The following is a 17,888-nucleotide window of genomic DNA, read 5'->3' on the forward strand; positions in this document are numbered from 1 at the left end:
AAAGTTCCTCTGTAACGTTGGGGCATCCATCTTCAGACCATAGGCCACAATGTGTCTGGAACACTTCTCAGCAAAGCAGGAAATTTCAAACTGTCCATCTGCGTTGGCAGTCTGTCAGTCATTTTTCTTTGTCCTGTAGAAAGTCTCGTAGACTCTTCATCAAGCAGGAACCCTGTAAGACTGAGTTCAGTAGTCACTTTCCTGTGGGTCCTGCATGTCCAGATGATACAACAACAGTCAAACAATCTAGGCACGAGCAGTTTCTTGCCCAAATGGCTAATCTTGCCATGTTGAAAGCAAACTTTATAACGAGTTTCTTCGATGCCCATCTTCCTCTCAGACGTAATTGGTGCTGCCAGGAGCAGACATTTCTCATTGTCAAGACAAACTCTAAACCATTTTAAATGCCATGTTCTGAAGGTCTTTGAGAGGTTTGAAGACTGTCCATCTCAAATATATTTTTGTATATCTAGAAACCTAACTTATGTAACTAGAAATTCTATTATAAGTAACTATCTATAGTCTGTATTCAATTATGCATTACGTTGTAAAAGATCAGTATAAGCACAATACTTAATCAAGAGGAGAAATATAAGCATCACAAAATTGACCTTGATTTTGTCTCAATAAATGAAAAACAATACCCATACCATAATTCCCCTTTTTACCATTAAAAAGGATTGGCTGTGATCACTAGCCAATTATAAACAATCCCATTTAAATGAAAACAAAGATTTATAAACAAGATGGGAATTGGGACGTCGCTCATTTCAAACTGTTTCCTGCTGGAAGGGGGCGCTGTTCATACCATGGGGATCATGACAAAACTCAGAAACCTGTATCAGTCCGTATTTTCGGGGTCTGTAAGACTGCATCATCTTTGCTGTTTTGATTGTTGGAACACCTGGTCCACTGCTTCCGGGGGTCTTGGTTCGTCAAACCACAAAACCCTGGAAGGAATCCTTAGCTTTTCATTTTCTGTAGAAACATAAATAAAAACTCCTTTTCCAAGTAACATATCCTTACACTTAAATTTTGAAGTTAAGGCATTTTTAAAAGATAGAAGTTGGATTAATTTAGCAGCATTTATAATCAAGTGTACTTTAGCAGCAGTTCCTTCCTGAGCAAGCAAAAAACTGAAAAACACAATAGTGTACAGTATCCAGACTCTCTGTGTATTTTCCATCTTTGTGTGGCTTATTTATTTATTTATTATTATTATTACTCTATTTCTTTTACTTTTGTTTATTTTTTTCTGAGACAGGGTTTCTCTTTGGAAACCTGCCTGCCTCTGCCTCTGGGGCAATTTCTACCGGCGTGTGCCACCACAGCCGGCTTTTGTATTTATTTACCACTTTGTCATTTTATTTTTTCTCTCAATCTCACGTATATTTTTAAACACACTGTAAACCTTTAGAGGTTTTGTTCATCCAAGTCTGACTTTACTGTAAATCTTTATGTTTTTTTGGCCACGTGTCTTATCTGTAAAACTGTGGCTGTTTTAAACTGCCGTTTCAAGATGGCGGGCGTAAGCGTGATTCCAGCTTACCGCCTCAGTCCATGTTGACATCCAGCAAAAGCTGCCACTTCCAGCTGTACGTACACACCTTTCAATCGTTAGCAGAGTCTCTTAAAACAACCTTTTTTTTTTTTTTTAATGTCGAGTCAGCAAGACTCCGGTAAGCGAGCCACGTGAATCTCGGCTTGTTGCTAGCAAAACAGAGCACACCTGAGAAAATGCTGTTACCAAAATCTGTGCTTCTCTCCGTTCTTCTGTTTCTAAAATTCCTTTAAAGCTTTTGTTGTTTTGCGTGGAAATTCATGACCCCACTCCTGGTACCATTCTGTTAAGAGAAGCTTTCCTTAAGAGGAGCCTTCCCGCCCGCCTAGTTCCAGAGCGGCATCAGTCCCAAATAAACACACAGGAGGCTATATTAATTATGAAGCTGTTGGCCTTGTTTGTCTCTTACTGGCTAGCTCTGCCTTAAGTAATTACCCCATAATTGTTAATCTAAGTATGTCTCTTACCGGAGAATAGTTCCAGGCTTCCTACCCCCAATGGCGTTACATGTTGACTCTCCTGTGTTTCTCCTACCCAGAATCCTCCTGTATTCCTAGCCCCACCTATCTAGATTCCTATTGGCCAGACAGTGCTTTATTAGCATAAGACTTCCCCAACATAGGTTGGTGGTCCAAGTGGGAAAAAGTGACAAGGAGTTAGAAACTGCAGCAATGAGAAGACCATTTTCAGTAGTACAGGTCACAATAAGGGGTTGGGTTTTATTCTATTGAATATGGAAGCATTCTTAATGGAAACTGTCTAGTTGTTCCTGCCCTCTCTTAGATCAGTATGTTTGAGATTTAATTTGAAATTTGCCAAAGGAAGAACTACAAAATAGTCTTTGTAAAACACTAATTTTTCCAGCATTTGTTTCACATAATTAGAGAAATTTTCAAAGAATGAGCATGCCTCCTCCTCCTCCTCAAGTGCAACTGAACATTTCAGGATAACATGGTCATTATAGCCCTCGTGTTGTGACACTGTAGTGTTGTTACCTTTTCCAAACCTAGCCTCAGTCGCCACCCAGTAGGGTCAATTTTGAACCCTTATGTCTTATGAGATTATGTGGCCTAGAAACACATGTCCTGTGAAAGTCTTTACAAGTGAATTCAAATAATACATATGGCAATTATGAGTGCCACCTTAAGAGAAGTTCAGAACAAACAATACTAAGATACTCAGATGGTTCATACACCATCACCCAGCTTCTTACTAGTCTTATATAACTATTATGGGCTGTGAGTTCTCATATTCCTGAGTGGCTCTTTCCTGCTTAACCATCCAGAGATCTTGTTCTGATTCTCTAATTGGAACAAAGGCCTCCTTCTGAGAAGAAAGATGTTTCTCCAATACAGCTTTTGTATAAGTCTTGTACTTATGTCTGTCATAGAGTTATACAAACTGTGTTACTTTGTGTATTTTGATTAATCTTTTCTTAGAAACTAAGTGACAAATAAGATGAAGTTTGTGATAAATGATGATAAAATGTTTTACCATTCTTGCTAATAGAGTTTGGGCTAGGGGATATTTGTTAGGTGTGAGAGATGAACAGACTTTCAAAACTGAGCAATATAATGGATCAAATTTTCCTATTATATCACAGAAGTACAGACAGGATCATGCTTCTCTTGGATGGGAGAAGAGCATTCCCTGGAGAAGCAACAGAGAACACCAAGATATGAAAACTAAACCAGCATTCTTATTAAATGGAGAAAACCAGTTGTCACACACACACACACACACACACACACACACACACACAATTTTACTTAGAAATTTGGGTAGATGTCCCTGGAGCTAGTTACAGATGTAATTGTGAGCTGCCTGATCTGGTTGCTACAGATCAAACTAGATTCCTCTACAAGAGTCATATGCACTTATAACCACTAAGCCATCTCTCCAATCCCAGGACTCAATTATTCGTGTGTGTGTGTGTGTGTGTGTGTGTGTGTGTGTGTACTTACATGTGTATATTTATTTGTGCGTGAACATAGAAAAATAGTCTTTAAAGGCACACACCCAGATTGTTTGTGCCATCTTTTATTTGAGATTGGGAAAAGGAATAAGAAAGAACTTCATTACTTAGAAAACTTGTGGCTAGGAAAATAAATTATGTCTGAGTGAGAACTAGTAAGTTCAATGCTGTGTTGATGTTCTAGGAACTTAGAGAAAAGAATGGTGTCTTTCAATGGCAAGTATTAATGAAAGGCAACTTTAAAACAGAATAGAATGACCATTAAGAAAAATAGTGCTGACATATGAAGAGAAATTACAGCCAGCAGTGTAATGGATATTTTGTGTATACCATGAAGTAGTGTGCAAGGTAATATCTTCCTTTCCAATGACTCCCTTCTTAAGCTGCAGAGGAGCATAGGGCCAGATGGCATGGACTCATTTTTGCCTCCTGACCAAGCAATACATTTTCTCCCACCTCTCCTTATGGAATTAGTTTTGTTCACTGCAGGAGTAATCTTCACTCTGGGAACAGATCTAGTGTTGAACTCTTCCTCAGGATGCTGGCCCACTGACTATGATAATTCTCTTCCAGCTTTACTTCCCTCCCCATCTGGCAGTTTATGCATAAAGATCCAGAGCTACAATTCAGATCACAAAATTAAAATGGTCTCTTTAATGAGGCCAAATGTAAATTGCTCAAGTAAAGATATTAAGGGATGAAGTGGCACCTTAAAAGTATTTAGAGACTTCTAACCTCCACTAAAGGATGCTCTGGATTTAAGTGAGAATCTTGGGATGTCACAGTAATTTCTTTATTTTTTTAAAGATCGCTGTTATGAAACTACTAAAAACAAATGAAAATGACAAGATAATACCCAAATATGAGCTTAGTTATCAGTGATGTTTTACTTCATGTTTAGTTGATAAAACAAGTTTTGTTCAACAATTGAAATAATGAACTTAAAGATACAAACATAATCACTGAAGAAAATGACACTCACCACAGGTTCATAAATGAATGTTATAGACATGATAGTCCTTTCTGGGTTGATCGATTGTTACCCATTCTTAAACCATGATACATTCTGAACATGGGTAGAATTCTGTAAGCACAAATGCATCCTTAGGGTCTGGTGTTTGAAAACATGCTCTGTTTGGCATGTGATTTCTTTAATGTCTTTTTAATATCACTGTTCTTATTTTTCAGACCCACTATGAAAATGGAGAATATATCATCAGGCAGGGTGCAAGAGGAGACACCTTCTTCATCATTAGCAAAGGAAAGGTAAGTTTGAGCAGTATGTTGCAAGAATGCATGTTCTGAGTCTTGAGCTGTGTGAATTGCTCCTTTTTTATATGAGAGTCAAGCTTCCAAAATAGGATGCAAATAAAGAAAGCGGGTAACTTTGTGTCTGGATATTAGCAGCCGTGTTACTTGATGCTACCTCTAAGTCTGCATAAACAGAAAGATATCAATAAACAAAGTTATACAATGTAACACTTAAGTCTGCCTGGCCTTTAAAAACAGTGACCTTCTTATAATGAAATGTTGGGCTTCAGAATTGATGACCCCAATTTGAATATTCTCTAACGTTAACTTATTTTACTCCTTTTAGGTCAGTAATTTAATGTTCTAAAGGAATGCTGATATAAATATATGTAAGTTGTATTGTAGCTTCATGGAGAGTGTTACTTGAATGCCAAAAGTTAGTAAATGTAGTAAATTATAGGAGGAGTGATAAAAGCAGGTATGACCAATGTTATGAATGGAAAATCATACTGTCTTCTTATATAATTTTAGCTTTGAAATAATGTGAAGATATTATAATACTTACTTTTGGACTATGAAATTAAGTAAACTTAAACAAATCCTCTAACCTCATATTACACAAACACTTGAACTTAACATTTTATTGTAGGGTTTCTCTGTATTGTTTTGGAGACTGTCCTGGAACTCACTCTGTAGACCAGGCTGACCTCGAACTCACAAAGATCTGCCTGACTCTGCCTCCCGCGTGCTGGGATTAAAGGCATGCGCCACCAATTCCCGACTATTGTAGTTATTCTTAAAGAGAGTTTGGTTTTTTCTATGTATCAGGTTCTTTGAGAGACAGGAAGGGAAAGGCAAATAGATAAGACTTACATGCCTTTTTTCTATTATAATTAGTCAACTTGTTTCTTACATATTGCACCAAATGACTAAATTTACTGCAGAATTTATATCAAAAGGCTTACAGAAATGCTATCAACAGGAAGTATAGAAGACTCTAAATTTTAGTGACTTAAATTTTAGGTGACTCTTGTGTACTAACTTTAGATAAAGATTACATATATCTCAATGTTTACAATAATGACAGCCCACACACAAATCTTATGTGTTTCTATTGTATTTACTCATTCGGTTGATATCTGGAGGTGTAGATACCAACCGAATGAGTAGATACAATAGAGAAATGCACATAATGGACTGCTTTCATAAAGGACAGCATAAGGGGCCAGTGAAAAGGGTTCAACAGGAAAATGTCCAATGTGCTTGTAACCAGGTCTAACGACCTGAGTTCAATACCCAAGACCCACATGGTAGAAAGAGAAAATCAACTACTGCAAGTGTCCTCTGACCTCCATTTGGACTCTTTGGCACTGTGACAGATGCATATCCATCTGTATACACACATGCATACAAAATAAGTAAATAAATAAATTATAATATTTTAATGAAGGAAAAAATGAAATGACATGTGCAAACACAGTTATGTTTAAAATCATATTTTGCATTTTCCATTGTTAGTGGCCATGAATTGCTAATATGCTGTGATTAACATAGCAAACTGACAAGCTTTGTCACTCACTGTCTTCTATGTTAACTAACACTGATTAAAGAATTAGGCAAAGAAAATACTCTTGTTTATAAACCATTTGATGATCACAGGAGGAAAGTGTGTTCTGGAGTCTGACTTTGTTATCTCTCCAAATTTTAATTGTTAGCTACCAAGGAGTAGCTATACTTAACAATTAGGAAGGACACCCTACAGTCATGTATGACTGTCCCATTTACTGAAAATTGCCAGTATTGCCTGAAGGAAGAGGGTTGCAACCCATTTTAGCTGGAAAACAGGTATGCTAATGGTACTGCTTTATGAGTTCTATAACATGTATAAATAGAACCACTTGGAGATAATACCACAGGAGCCAATTACTTTGGCAGTACTTTGGTGCAATGTTAGAATTTTGGGAGAGTAATAGTCATAATATATTAGATTCCTTTGAAACAGTCAAGTGTTTCTATAAACCAACTATAGATTTTTTTTCTTCGTTTCTAGGGTCACACAAGTTAGTTGCTATTTTTCACAACTCTGACAGTTGTTACATTCATTATATTAATTTTGATAATGATACATTAATATCAGTGTAAGAAACAGATGGTATACACTCCACTGTATGGAATAGGAAAGAAAATAGTGGTTTCACAGTAAGTAAGCTATGAAATTAGAATTGTCAATAAACTAGTTATAAACATATTTATTGTAGATAAACCAACGTAAAACTTTCCCATGGATTTGTAAAATTTATATAAAGTAACCCTTGTAAAGGATTTTTCCAAAAAATTACTGGATTTTTGTTTATTTTGTGAATGCATGTTTGAAGGGGGGTACATGTATCACTTTGTGTGTGTGTGTGTGTGTGTGTGTGTGTGTGTGTGTGTGTGTTATTGTTTGTGCACCAGAGGACAGTTTGCAGGTGTTGGCTCTCTCCTTCCATGATGTGTTCCCAGGTTTGAATCCATGTCATCAGACTGCTCTACTCACCGAGCCCTCACACAAGTCCTAGTTAAGATGCCTTCTTTAACATTTGTCTTAGTTACTTATCTATTGCTATGATAAAACACTATGGTCAAAGTAATGAATAAAAGAAGACATTTAACTTGGGGCTTATGGTTTCAGAGGGTTAAATTCTGTGGTGGCAGAGCAAATGTGTGGCAGTATGAACACTTGAGAGTTTGCAGACACAACTGCAAGTAGGAGGCAGAGAAACCAAGAGACATCTGGAAATGCCTGAGTCTTTTGAAACTTCTAGCCTGAACCTCGTGACACATCCCCTCCAACAACATCACACCTCCTAATCCTTCCCAAATAGTTCCACCAGTTAGAGATCAATACCCAAACACATAAGACTATTCATCTTCAAACCACAACAGTGCTGAACAGAAGCTTTCTTTTTAAAAAATGCTATGACATGGGAGGAGGCGCAAAACAGTGGCTGCAGAGATACAAATGTATTTCCCCATGTTCAGTTCTATTTATATAACTGTAACCATGTTTTATTCTCCCAGTAAATGTATGCACACAAAAGAGAAACAATATAAACTTTTTATATGGAAATTTACAGGTTATTTTTTTCTCTAAAATTTGGGGCTTAATGCTTGCAGCAGCAATTTCCAACTTTGAAAGTAAATTCATCCTCTGCTTATTAGTTGGTAGATTTTGTTTCCTGGGAACATGGCATTTTCAGCAGAGGGAAGAAGCATCAAAGAATTTTGCAAATGCCCCCAACAGTGTTGCATCAATATCCTGTCTCTCTGTAAATGAAATGTTCCAAAATTGAGCAGGATTATTAAATTTCAAATCAAAGCCCTGAGATATGGGGCTGGGGAGATGGTACAGGTGTCAAAAGAACATACTGTTCCTGGAGTGGACAAGTGTTTGGTACCCGGTGATTCTGTATTTCATCTTGAAGGGATCCTATGCTTCTGACTTCTATAATCACCTGCTGTCATGTACACATACTCCTCACCCCCACATACCCATTTCCATGACACATCATTAGAAATAAATAAAAAGTAACTCTTAACAATGAAGCTGAGACACAACTATATGTTTAATAGTGTCTAAATGTGAGGGAAATGTTGACTATACCAAATTCTAGTGAAAGGTGAAGCAACTAGAATTCAAAGACATTGTTGGCTAAGACTGCAAAATTAATATATTCTGAAAAAAATTGTCTGCTTAAAAAGTTAATACATGTTTACATATTATTCAGCAGCCTAGTACTTTATTTATCCTAGAGGACTGAAAGTGTAGTTCTAAAGAAACATGTCCATCAATGTTTACAGCAAGGCAATACAACAGAAAAATAGTCAAAAGGATAGTTGGATATAATCATACAAACTAAATATAATCTGAAAAATTGCTCCTTTTCTATTAGCTTCAGGACAGTTCTCTCTAATCCCCACTTTCCTAGAAGACTAGCAACCTTACAATGATAAGTGCTAATTACAAGACAATATATATGAACTTTCATTCATGGATAGTGAAAGTAGATATTTGTACTCAGAGTCAACATCTGAAAAACTCAACATGTTTGGTCCATACTTGTTCTTTATTTGTGTGAGCATTGACCCTACTGAAACCCTTATTTATTGGTGCCAGAAAACAAGTACAGGCATATTTGTAGATATTTTGTTAATAATATCATAACAACAATGCATAAGAATAAAACTAGGAGCTTTATTTGCATCTAGGGAATTGCTAAGCTGCATACTATTTATGTAATAGGATGCAATGCAAATAGAGGAAATGAGTTTGAGCTGCTTATATTAACATGAATGAATCAGAACCCCTGAGAGTATGGAACCAGTTACTTTTACTTTAAATAAGACTCCCCACTGCAACTGCTTCATCTATAAAAGCCTCATCAACATGCAAATTAGTGTCTCTATGATATAGCTTAGTGGTGACTGACAGTTAAAACTGAATTTTCACGGTTTGAAACACCATGTAGAAGAGTAATCAAATGGATCAGTGGAGAATAATAATTGAATTCCCTCTACCTTGCACAAACCTTCCTAATGGTAATAAAAGTTCTCCTCATTGATGCCCAATGTCTAGGTTAAGAAGCCTAAAGCATGCTGTTTTTAATGTGTTTAAGTGCTTGACATTGTCTCAATAAATTAGTTTCCTACTTCACTGCCTTTTTCAGGTAGGTGAATTTTAATTAGTCAACCTTTCTGGATGGTAGGCATTATTATTATTACTACTATACCTCAAAGAAGTGAATGAGTGTAAAGATATTATTTAGAGTAATTGTATTTTCCCCAAACAACAAGGAAACACCATTGAAAAAATGGAATAATACTGACAGGATACATCATTAAATTCATCAGGATAGTTGCTTCACTGAAGGTAATAAAATCAAGAGTAGCAGTGAATATTAAGTGAAATTCTTATTTCTTAACAATGTATTATTTTTTAAAAGGAGATGAAATATTTGAATAAATTCCTGGGAAACTATGAGATTTGCTTGCAATCATGCAGCTGAGTTAGACATTCATCTCTCTTTGTAGGTGAACGTTACTCGGGAAGACTCACCCAGTGAAGACCCAGTCTTTCTTAGAACTTTGGGGAAGGGAGACTGGTTTGGAGAGAAAGCCTTGCAGGGGTAAGTGGATCACATGTGCACAGGTTTTGTTTAAGTGCTATACAATTAACTGAAAAATTGAGCTTCTAGTAAAATAGACCCTTCTTGTCGGGGCCCGCAGTAAGATCTTTGGCTGTTGCATTCACCAAGTTCCAACTGGATTTGTGAACTGTTCATATTGACTGTGGGATTGAGTAAGTTTCTAATATATATCTGTGATCTTAATCAGAGCACATTTTAACTTTGTGTTTCTTAAGTGAAGTCTCTCTGTATAACTCAAACAAGAGAAGTAGGACTCCTAATCTTACCACAGACAAGTTTTCTTTGGAATCAGAAGAAGGTGGCTGACTAAGGAATTTGAAATCTTTAAACCTGTACCATAAGTACGGTCAACTCTAGTGACTGTTATCACTGTTATTTTTGGTGAAGACAGGGACACAGACACCTGAATTCACTACGGGAAAACTCTGAAGACTGGGTTAGTGGAGGTATACTTTAAAATCAGGGCAACTTTGCTTTTTCAATTCAATTTAGCTTTTGAGACTTGGCAAGAACTTGAGATTCTTCCTGAATCATATGGAAGGGAAGCCAAGTTGGTTACGTGATACACATTTTACAGAATGCATGCCAAATATTTTGGGGGCCGTTGTCTTCCAATAAGCAATGTATTTCCTTATCAATAAATAGAGACTTTTGAGTTTCTCATGCATATGTATATGCAGACTTGAAGAGACAACCAAAAATTTATTGTTGTATCTATAGTAGCGGGATAAAATTTACTCTGATTAGATTATCGTTTTAAAATTATAAGCATTCATCTAAAAGTACTATAAAAAAGAAATTTTTATTTTAGTGTCACAGTTGGATGGCAGATTTTACTCTGCTTCTTTTTACAGCTACGGTAATGAAACTAGGGTATCTCTACAGTCATCTAAATCAGGCTGTACCACTGGAGGAAAATTGAGAATGAACTACACAAACTCTTCATTTGTCTTTTACTCTGTTTGTTTGTTCCTTATCTGATGAGCATGCATTTGCCATTAGATTTTTTTCCCAGTTTCAAAACTGGAGGAAAGCATGTATAGTGTGTTCCCAAAAGGATGCAGTGAGCACTTTATCCCTAGACTGAAGTCCACAAAAATCATAGCTTCATTTGTCTTTTCTTGGATTATTTAATGTATGTAGGGCTCTATAGACTGTTCCTGGGTAATTTCAGTGGTTCAAAGATCATCCTCTTCTGTAGATAACAGTGTTATTTCCACAGAGAAAATGAAATTTAAAAAACAAAACAAAAGCAAAGAAAACAAACTCCAGAAACCTTTCTAATCATTTGCAACTGAAATCATGAGTCAAATGTTGGAAAATAAATCATGATTGGAAATCAAAAGATGGTCTTTTGTAGTTTATTGTCACAGAGTTAGGTGCCAAATAAGGAGGATTTTGTAGTTGAATATACCTTCCTAGAGAGTACAATGCTATGAAAATTTCACCAAGTTTTGTTCTGATATCAGAATTTGTGTTAATAAAATCCAAGTTGCATTCTTTCTAGTATCTTTTGAAGAAAAGTTTTTATTTTTAACAGTTTCATGTATATGTATGTATCATTTGTATGTATATTGGGATTATATTCATCCATCGTTGCCCTCATTTAGATTTTCTCTAAATCCCCTCTTCCTAATTTGTCTCCCCAAATGGATACTCCATTGAATAAAATAATCCCCCTTCTGTAGCAATAGTTAACAGTCAACAGCTCCTTAGAAAGGTTGAGTTACCCTCTTACATGACATTTAAGGCACTGTCTTGTGCAGGTATTCCCTGCTGTCTATGTGTTCCTGTGGTGGCAGTGATTCATGGTGACTTCTTATATGCTTTCTATGTCCTCTTCTTCCATATTCCCTGGGTCTTTAATGGGGAAGAATATAGATGTCCCAGTTAGGATCCAACACACAGTGGTCATTTATTTATTAGATATAAGTACAAACATTGTAACCCTGTTTAGAAAGGAACTTCCTTGATCCAGACTGATAGTACCTTTAGAAGGACATTTGACAACATATTTATTTAAAGGAACACAGTAGTGTTTTCATTTCTGGGGCTCATGACCTTCCCAACCCAAGGCTTTGACTAGCTTTACAGAACCAGATGTGTATTATTCCAATGGAATGGGCGTCCTATTCAATCACAAAGCAGTTGGGAACCCTCACTACAGCTGTACTACTATTGTACCAATGGGAATATCAAGCATAGCTATAGTTGGATGAAACTACTGATATGGTTTTCCCCATCAGCATCTTTTATAGTACCCTATGATACTATGGATGCTAGTCAGCAGAGAAAGAGTATCCTGTTCATTTCCAAGTTGATTTATCTGTGTTCTTTAACCAGTGAGCTGTCTTTGCCCATAGATCCTTAGGAAGGGTAGAGCATCATCAATTCATCTGTATTCAAACAGTTCTGATGAGTAAACAAGAGGTAATTATGTAGCAAATATTCTTTGGGGGAGACAAATTCAGCTAATTTCTACCAAAATTTTATTTTGCCTATGTTCTCTCCTCTCTTCATCTAACTCTGTAATGTCTCTCTTCCCTTGTGTCCATCCATTCTAAGTGCCTTCTTAAATGTCATCAAATGCTTGATACTTCATAAAACAATCTTTTATCTTTACTTCACTTTTCACTTCTCAGTAATAAATTTTATATGGTTGCACCAATGACCTATCCTGTTTAAATCACTCATCTTTTGAGATCCTTTATATAATTAATATTATTTGCAATTTATTTATTTAAAATTTATCAGTATTTTGTCAGCTTTCTCTCTTATCATGAGATAAGATATATCTCTCCAGATCTGTAATTGAATATGACTTCAGTGAAAAAATCTGATTTTTTATCCTTTGATTTGATTCAAGAATTTTGCATTATTAGTCTACATCTTCCTGTTAAATAGATGATAACTAAATGGAATAAGAATAATGAACCTTTCTAATGATGCCCTGGACAGTAATGCCCTCTGCTAATATGTCCTTCACTAATAAAATTTGTCTGGAGATACAAAAAGGGTTTTGAGCTCATGTGTTTATATGGGTCAGGTTAGACATCTAAATGAATATGTGAATGTGACAGCAACTTTTCGTATCATTGTCTTGACACAATTTGGAATTACCTCGAAATAGTCTTGATATGGGATTGTACAGATCTGTGAGCGATCGTCTCAATCAGTGGGAAGCTTTTTTATGGCACCATTTTCTAGATAGGGACTGTTCTGGACAAGGGTGGTGAAAGAGAACTGAGCTCAGCAAGTATGCATGTGTTCATTCTTTCTCTGCTTTCAAGCAGATTTGACTAGCTGCTTTACATTTGCCCAACGATGAATTTAGCCTGGAATTATGAGCTAAAAAAATGCTTTCTTTTCAAAATTGCCTTTGTCACAGTATTTTTTTAATTACAGCAACAGGAAATGAAAGTAAGACAGTGGGTAAAACAAGAAGGCAGCTTGCAAAGCCTTCTGTAACAAAGAGGGCAATTGCTGAACTCCCGTGTGATTCTCCTCCACATGAATGTGACCTCAGCTTATTAAAAAGAAAACATGAGTATGATATGAAATTCAATTCCTAATCTTTATTACAAAACTCAAATCTTAAAGCTAATAAACAACTTTTGGCAGAAAGTTGCAATTAGGTGATTTCTGTTAATTAGAAATACCTCACTAAAATATCCTTTCCATGACTTATATTTCATTAAGCCTTGTATTGAAGAAAGCCTCCTATGTGAATATGTCCATATCATTCCCATTTTGATGCTTTGACATGTTAGCATCTTAGGTCTGTATGGTGATTTGAAAGAAAATGGCCCCCATAGGTTCAGGGAGTGGCACAATTAGGAGGTGTGACCTTATTAGAGTAGGCTTGGCTCTGTTGGAGGAAGTTCCATGCTAGGTGCAGGTTTTGAGGCCTCAAATGCTCAAACCAGATATAATGTGACATCCACTTCCTGCTGTCTGCTCCAGCACCATGTCTATCTGTGCATTGCCATGTGTCCAGCCATGACAATAATGGACTAAGTCTCTGAAACTGTGAGCCAGTCACAATTAAAAGTTTTCCTTTGCCAGAGTTACCATGGTGGTGGTTTCTCCTCATCGCAATAGAAATCCTAAGACAGTCTGTAATGATTTTTCAACTTGAATCTATATTCTTTATCTTTCTTTAAATTTCAGTGTTTCACAAAAGAAATTCCAAGTTATTCAAATTAATTGAATTTGTTTCTCTAACGTCTAAGTTACTTAAAAGTTGTCATAGTTCAAGATGAAAAGTCTTATGGGCAACTATGTACTCTATATCCTTTGGATAATTTTTGCAAACCACATTTTTTGTAGTGAGAATTTTAGTTATATTCTGAATATGTTGGACAGATCATTAGACTATTGATACACTTGTGGTTAGCTGAAATTAGTACACTCTTGAGTGTTCTTTTTAAAATACACACTGCCTAATACGAGCACTGATTAGGAACATAGAAAATTTGATATTTATTATCAACTTTGTATCCTGATTATGAAACTCAGAACCTGACCACTGTAAAAGTCTGTCTCTAGAGATAACATTCCTAAGTTCCATTTTAGTGGACACATTGGAATTCTAACTGTAGCCATCTTTTAGGCTATATCCACCATGATAGCATATTGTTACTGGAGTTGGAGTCACTTATATATTCACTTTGACTAAAATTTATGTACTGTTGTCTAACTCAATCATTTTTTGGTCCCTTGCTAATGGCTTCTCTATGCCAAAAAAAGGCAAAAATCGTTTTCTTCTTATGTAAGTTCCTCCCCATGGGCGTAAAAATAACACGTGGGTTGAAATTATTTCATTAACAGGAGACAATTAATTTACACATTGGCTTATCATTCCTCCACATCTCTATCTGACCTGAACCATATAGGTCATATATAAGCATGGGGTGTCAAATTCTAAAGCAACCATGCAGTGTACTTGCCTAGTAATGAGAGCTATGTAAGACTAATAAGAACCCAAGATAGATGGGCTAGAGTTCCTTGCCACACACCTAATTTCTGCTATCACATGGCTATCAACCACAGCATGTGATCAAATATTTCAGCTGAGATGTGTGACTTGTGTTGGACACCACTTTATCATTCACTAAATATGAGACTGTGAGAGGCTTTCTTTTCACCTACAATAAAGATTATGATTGTACCTTACTTATGGGGTTGTCCTGGGAATTGATCAAGGGGATCAATCAGCTTGGGAGGCATTTGAGTAAGTACCTAGCGCTCACTTGAGTGCCTCCCAAAAGTTGACTGTTGTCATCAGTGCCACCACATCTTCAGTTTCTCCTTTGCCTTCACTGCTACCACTCCTCTAATATTTCTTTCTTAAATAGTTCTGTTAGTCCATTTGTAGCTGAGGTTAGACCATTTGCTACAGTCATTACACCACAATTCAAGTCAATCCCTTGTAACTCCAGGCAAACTGGCTAACATCTTTCTAATTCTGCCCAGTAAGCTAATCGAACTAGGCATCTTCTGTTTTCTTAGATCACAACCTCTGATTTGGCAATATTTGGCCTCTTTACAGCTGGAACAGATTTCTGAATGCCAAAATGTAACCTCAAGCTGTCTGATAGTGGCATTTACTAGCAGACAACTGCTATCAGCGTCCTTCCATACAGAAACTACTCCAGCTATTGCCTTTGATTCTGAAGACCTGAGTCACATGTCAAGCCTGTTAATGTTTATACACAAGCTAGCAAGCCAAAATCAGTGTTTTAGAAGTCTCTATTTCCTCAGACTCCCCCCTCCTGAGCATGGTCATGAGGAAGTTACTTAATATTCTGGAGTTGGCTTTCTGGTTTCATGTATTTTTCCTCTAAAAATTAATAAAATTATAGGGCACAAAATTTCCAGTTAAATTTAGTTATGATTGTTTATTTGGAAGTAAGCTATCACATATGCAGTGCAAACCTCTTTTCTGTCTTCTGGGTTCATTTCTTTCCCAGGGTCACTATTGTGAAACTGGTTGCATACATTTACACTGCATATATGCTTATAATATTTTTTTATTCTTTTTACATGGACACCACCTTTCTATGTCTCTACATCAAAAAATCCCTTCTATTTTCTTTTATGTTTATTTACTTTTCACTCATTGCAGTCCAATTGCAGTTTCCCCTCCCTCCCCTACTCTTAACTCCCTGCCACAGCCACCTCTCCATAATAGGACTAGATACATACCGTCACATCAAGCTTGGAGGAGGCAACACAGTAGGAGGAAAGGATCCCCAAACAGTCAAAAAAGTCAAACCCTGCTTCCATTGCTAGAAATCCCACAAGAACATACTACTCAACCATACTACTCAACCATAATGTATATGCAGAGAACCTGGGTCAGACCTCTATAGGCTCCCTGATCTCAGCAATCCCCCATCAGTTCCAGTCAGTTGATTCTGTGGGCTGTGTTTTCATGGTATCCCTGACCCCTCTGATTCCTCAGATCTCCACCTTCTCCACAGGACTCCTGATCCCATCAGTTGCTGCATGAAGTCTCTCTTGTCTCTTTGATGCAGATTCTGTTAGGTTCTAATCCCAAAACACTCTGCAGACAGGAAAACCTGTAGTTTGAAGGTTTTGTGACTGGGTTGGTATTCCAAATCCTACACTTGAGGCCTTGCCTGGTTACAGAAGATGGCCATTTCATGCTCAGTATCCCCTGTTAGTAGGAGTCTTTGGATGGTTACTCTCATCAATTCCATGGAGTTTCCTTTGCCTTGTTTCAATCTCACCACTGAAATGTTGCCCAATTCCCATTGTTTCTCCCAGTATTTTCTCCCTCCTCCATCCCCACCTGTTCCCTCATTTTCCTAACCCCACTCACTCCCAGTAAAACTTAAAATCTGTTCTATTGCCTCTCCAAAGAGAGATCCATGTGTCCACTTTTAAGCTCTCCTTCTTACCTAGCCTCTCTTTAGCTAATATCCACTTATGAGTTAGTACATAAAATGTTTGTCTTTCTCAGTCTGACTTTTCTGGTTCCATCCATTTGACTTCAAATTTTATGATGTTACTGTTTCTAAAAACTGAGTGATAGTCCATTGTGCAAATGTATCACACTTTCTTTATCCATTCTTCAGTTGAAGGACATCTAGGTTGTTTCCAGGTTCTGGCTATTACGAATAAAACTGAAATGAATATAGCTAAACAAGTGTCCTTGTGATAGGATAAAACATCCTTTGGATATCTCCCCCAAAGTGCTATGGCTGGGTCTTGAGATCCACTCCAAATTTTCTGAGAAACCACCATATTGATTTGCATAGTAGCTGTATAAGTTTGCACTTGAGCAGTGTAGGAGTCTTCCCCTTGCTCCACATCCTCAGCAGCAAGAGCCCTCACTTGTGCTTTTGATCTTAACCATTATGACAGGTGTACAATGAATTTCAAAGTCAGTTTTATTTGCATTTCCAAGATAGATCCCTAAGGCTGTTGGACATCCTTAAGGGTGAACATCCCTAACGATTGTTGAACATTTCTTTAAGTGTTTCTCTGCCATTTGAGATTCTTATGATGAGAATTCTGTTTAGAAATATACCCCATTTTTAAATTGGATTATTTAGTTTATTGATGTCTAGTTTCTTGAGTTCTTTATACATTTTGGATATTAGCACTCTGTCTGATGTGGAGTTGGTGAAAACCTTTGCCCAGTCTGTGAACTGCTTGAGGACTACTCTAACCCACTATAACATCCTTTTTATTTTGTTGCTTCAGCAAAAGGTCTTCTTTTCAAATATGGTCATGTGTTCAGGATAGGACTTGGGCATTGAGGCAGCCCAGGTTGACACGCGATATTCAATATCAAACTGGGCAATTTCACTTTTCTTCTGGAAGGTTTCCTACTTGAGATATGCTCCTTTATCACTGCAGTCCCTGCTTCATAATACATGCTCTA

General features: G+C 36.8%; 1 protein-coding gene across 5 annotated transcripts in view; it reads left to right on the forward strand.

Annotated features, from left to right (window-relative positions):
- Prkg1 (protein kinase cGMP-dependent 1) overlaps window positions 1–17,888 on the forward strand; it is a 1,145,204-nt gene that overhangs the window by 941,503 nt on the left and 185,813 nt on the right. For all 5 annotated transcript variants that reach the window (XM_040745627.1, XM_040745622.1, XM_040745633.1 and 2 more), the window contains 2 exons: window positions 4,725–4,802; window positions 9,858–9,952. In XM_040745627.1, coding sequence (XP_040601561.1) covers window positions 4,725–4,802; window positions 9,858–9,952 — 173 coding nt within the window. The remainder of the gene's footprint in view (window positions 1–4,724; window positions 4,803–9,857; window positions 9,953–17,888) is intronic.

This window comes from Mesocricetus auratus, unplaced genomic scaffold (assembly GCF_017639785.1).
Source record: "Mesocricetus auratus isolate SY011 unplaced genomic scaffold, BCM_Maur_2.0 Super-Scaffold_4256, whole genome shotgun sequence".
In the NCBI taxonomy this organism is placed as follows: domain Eukaryota; kingdom Metazoa; phylum Chordata; class Mammalia; order Rodentia; family Cricetidae; genus Mesocricetus; species Mesocricetus auratus.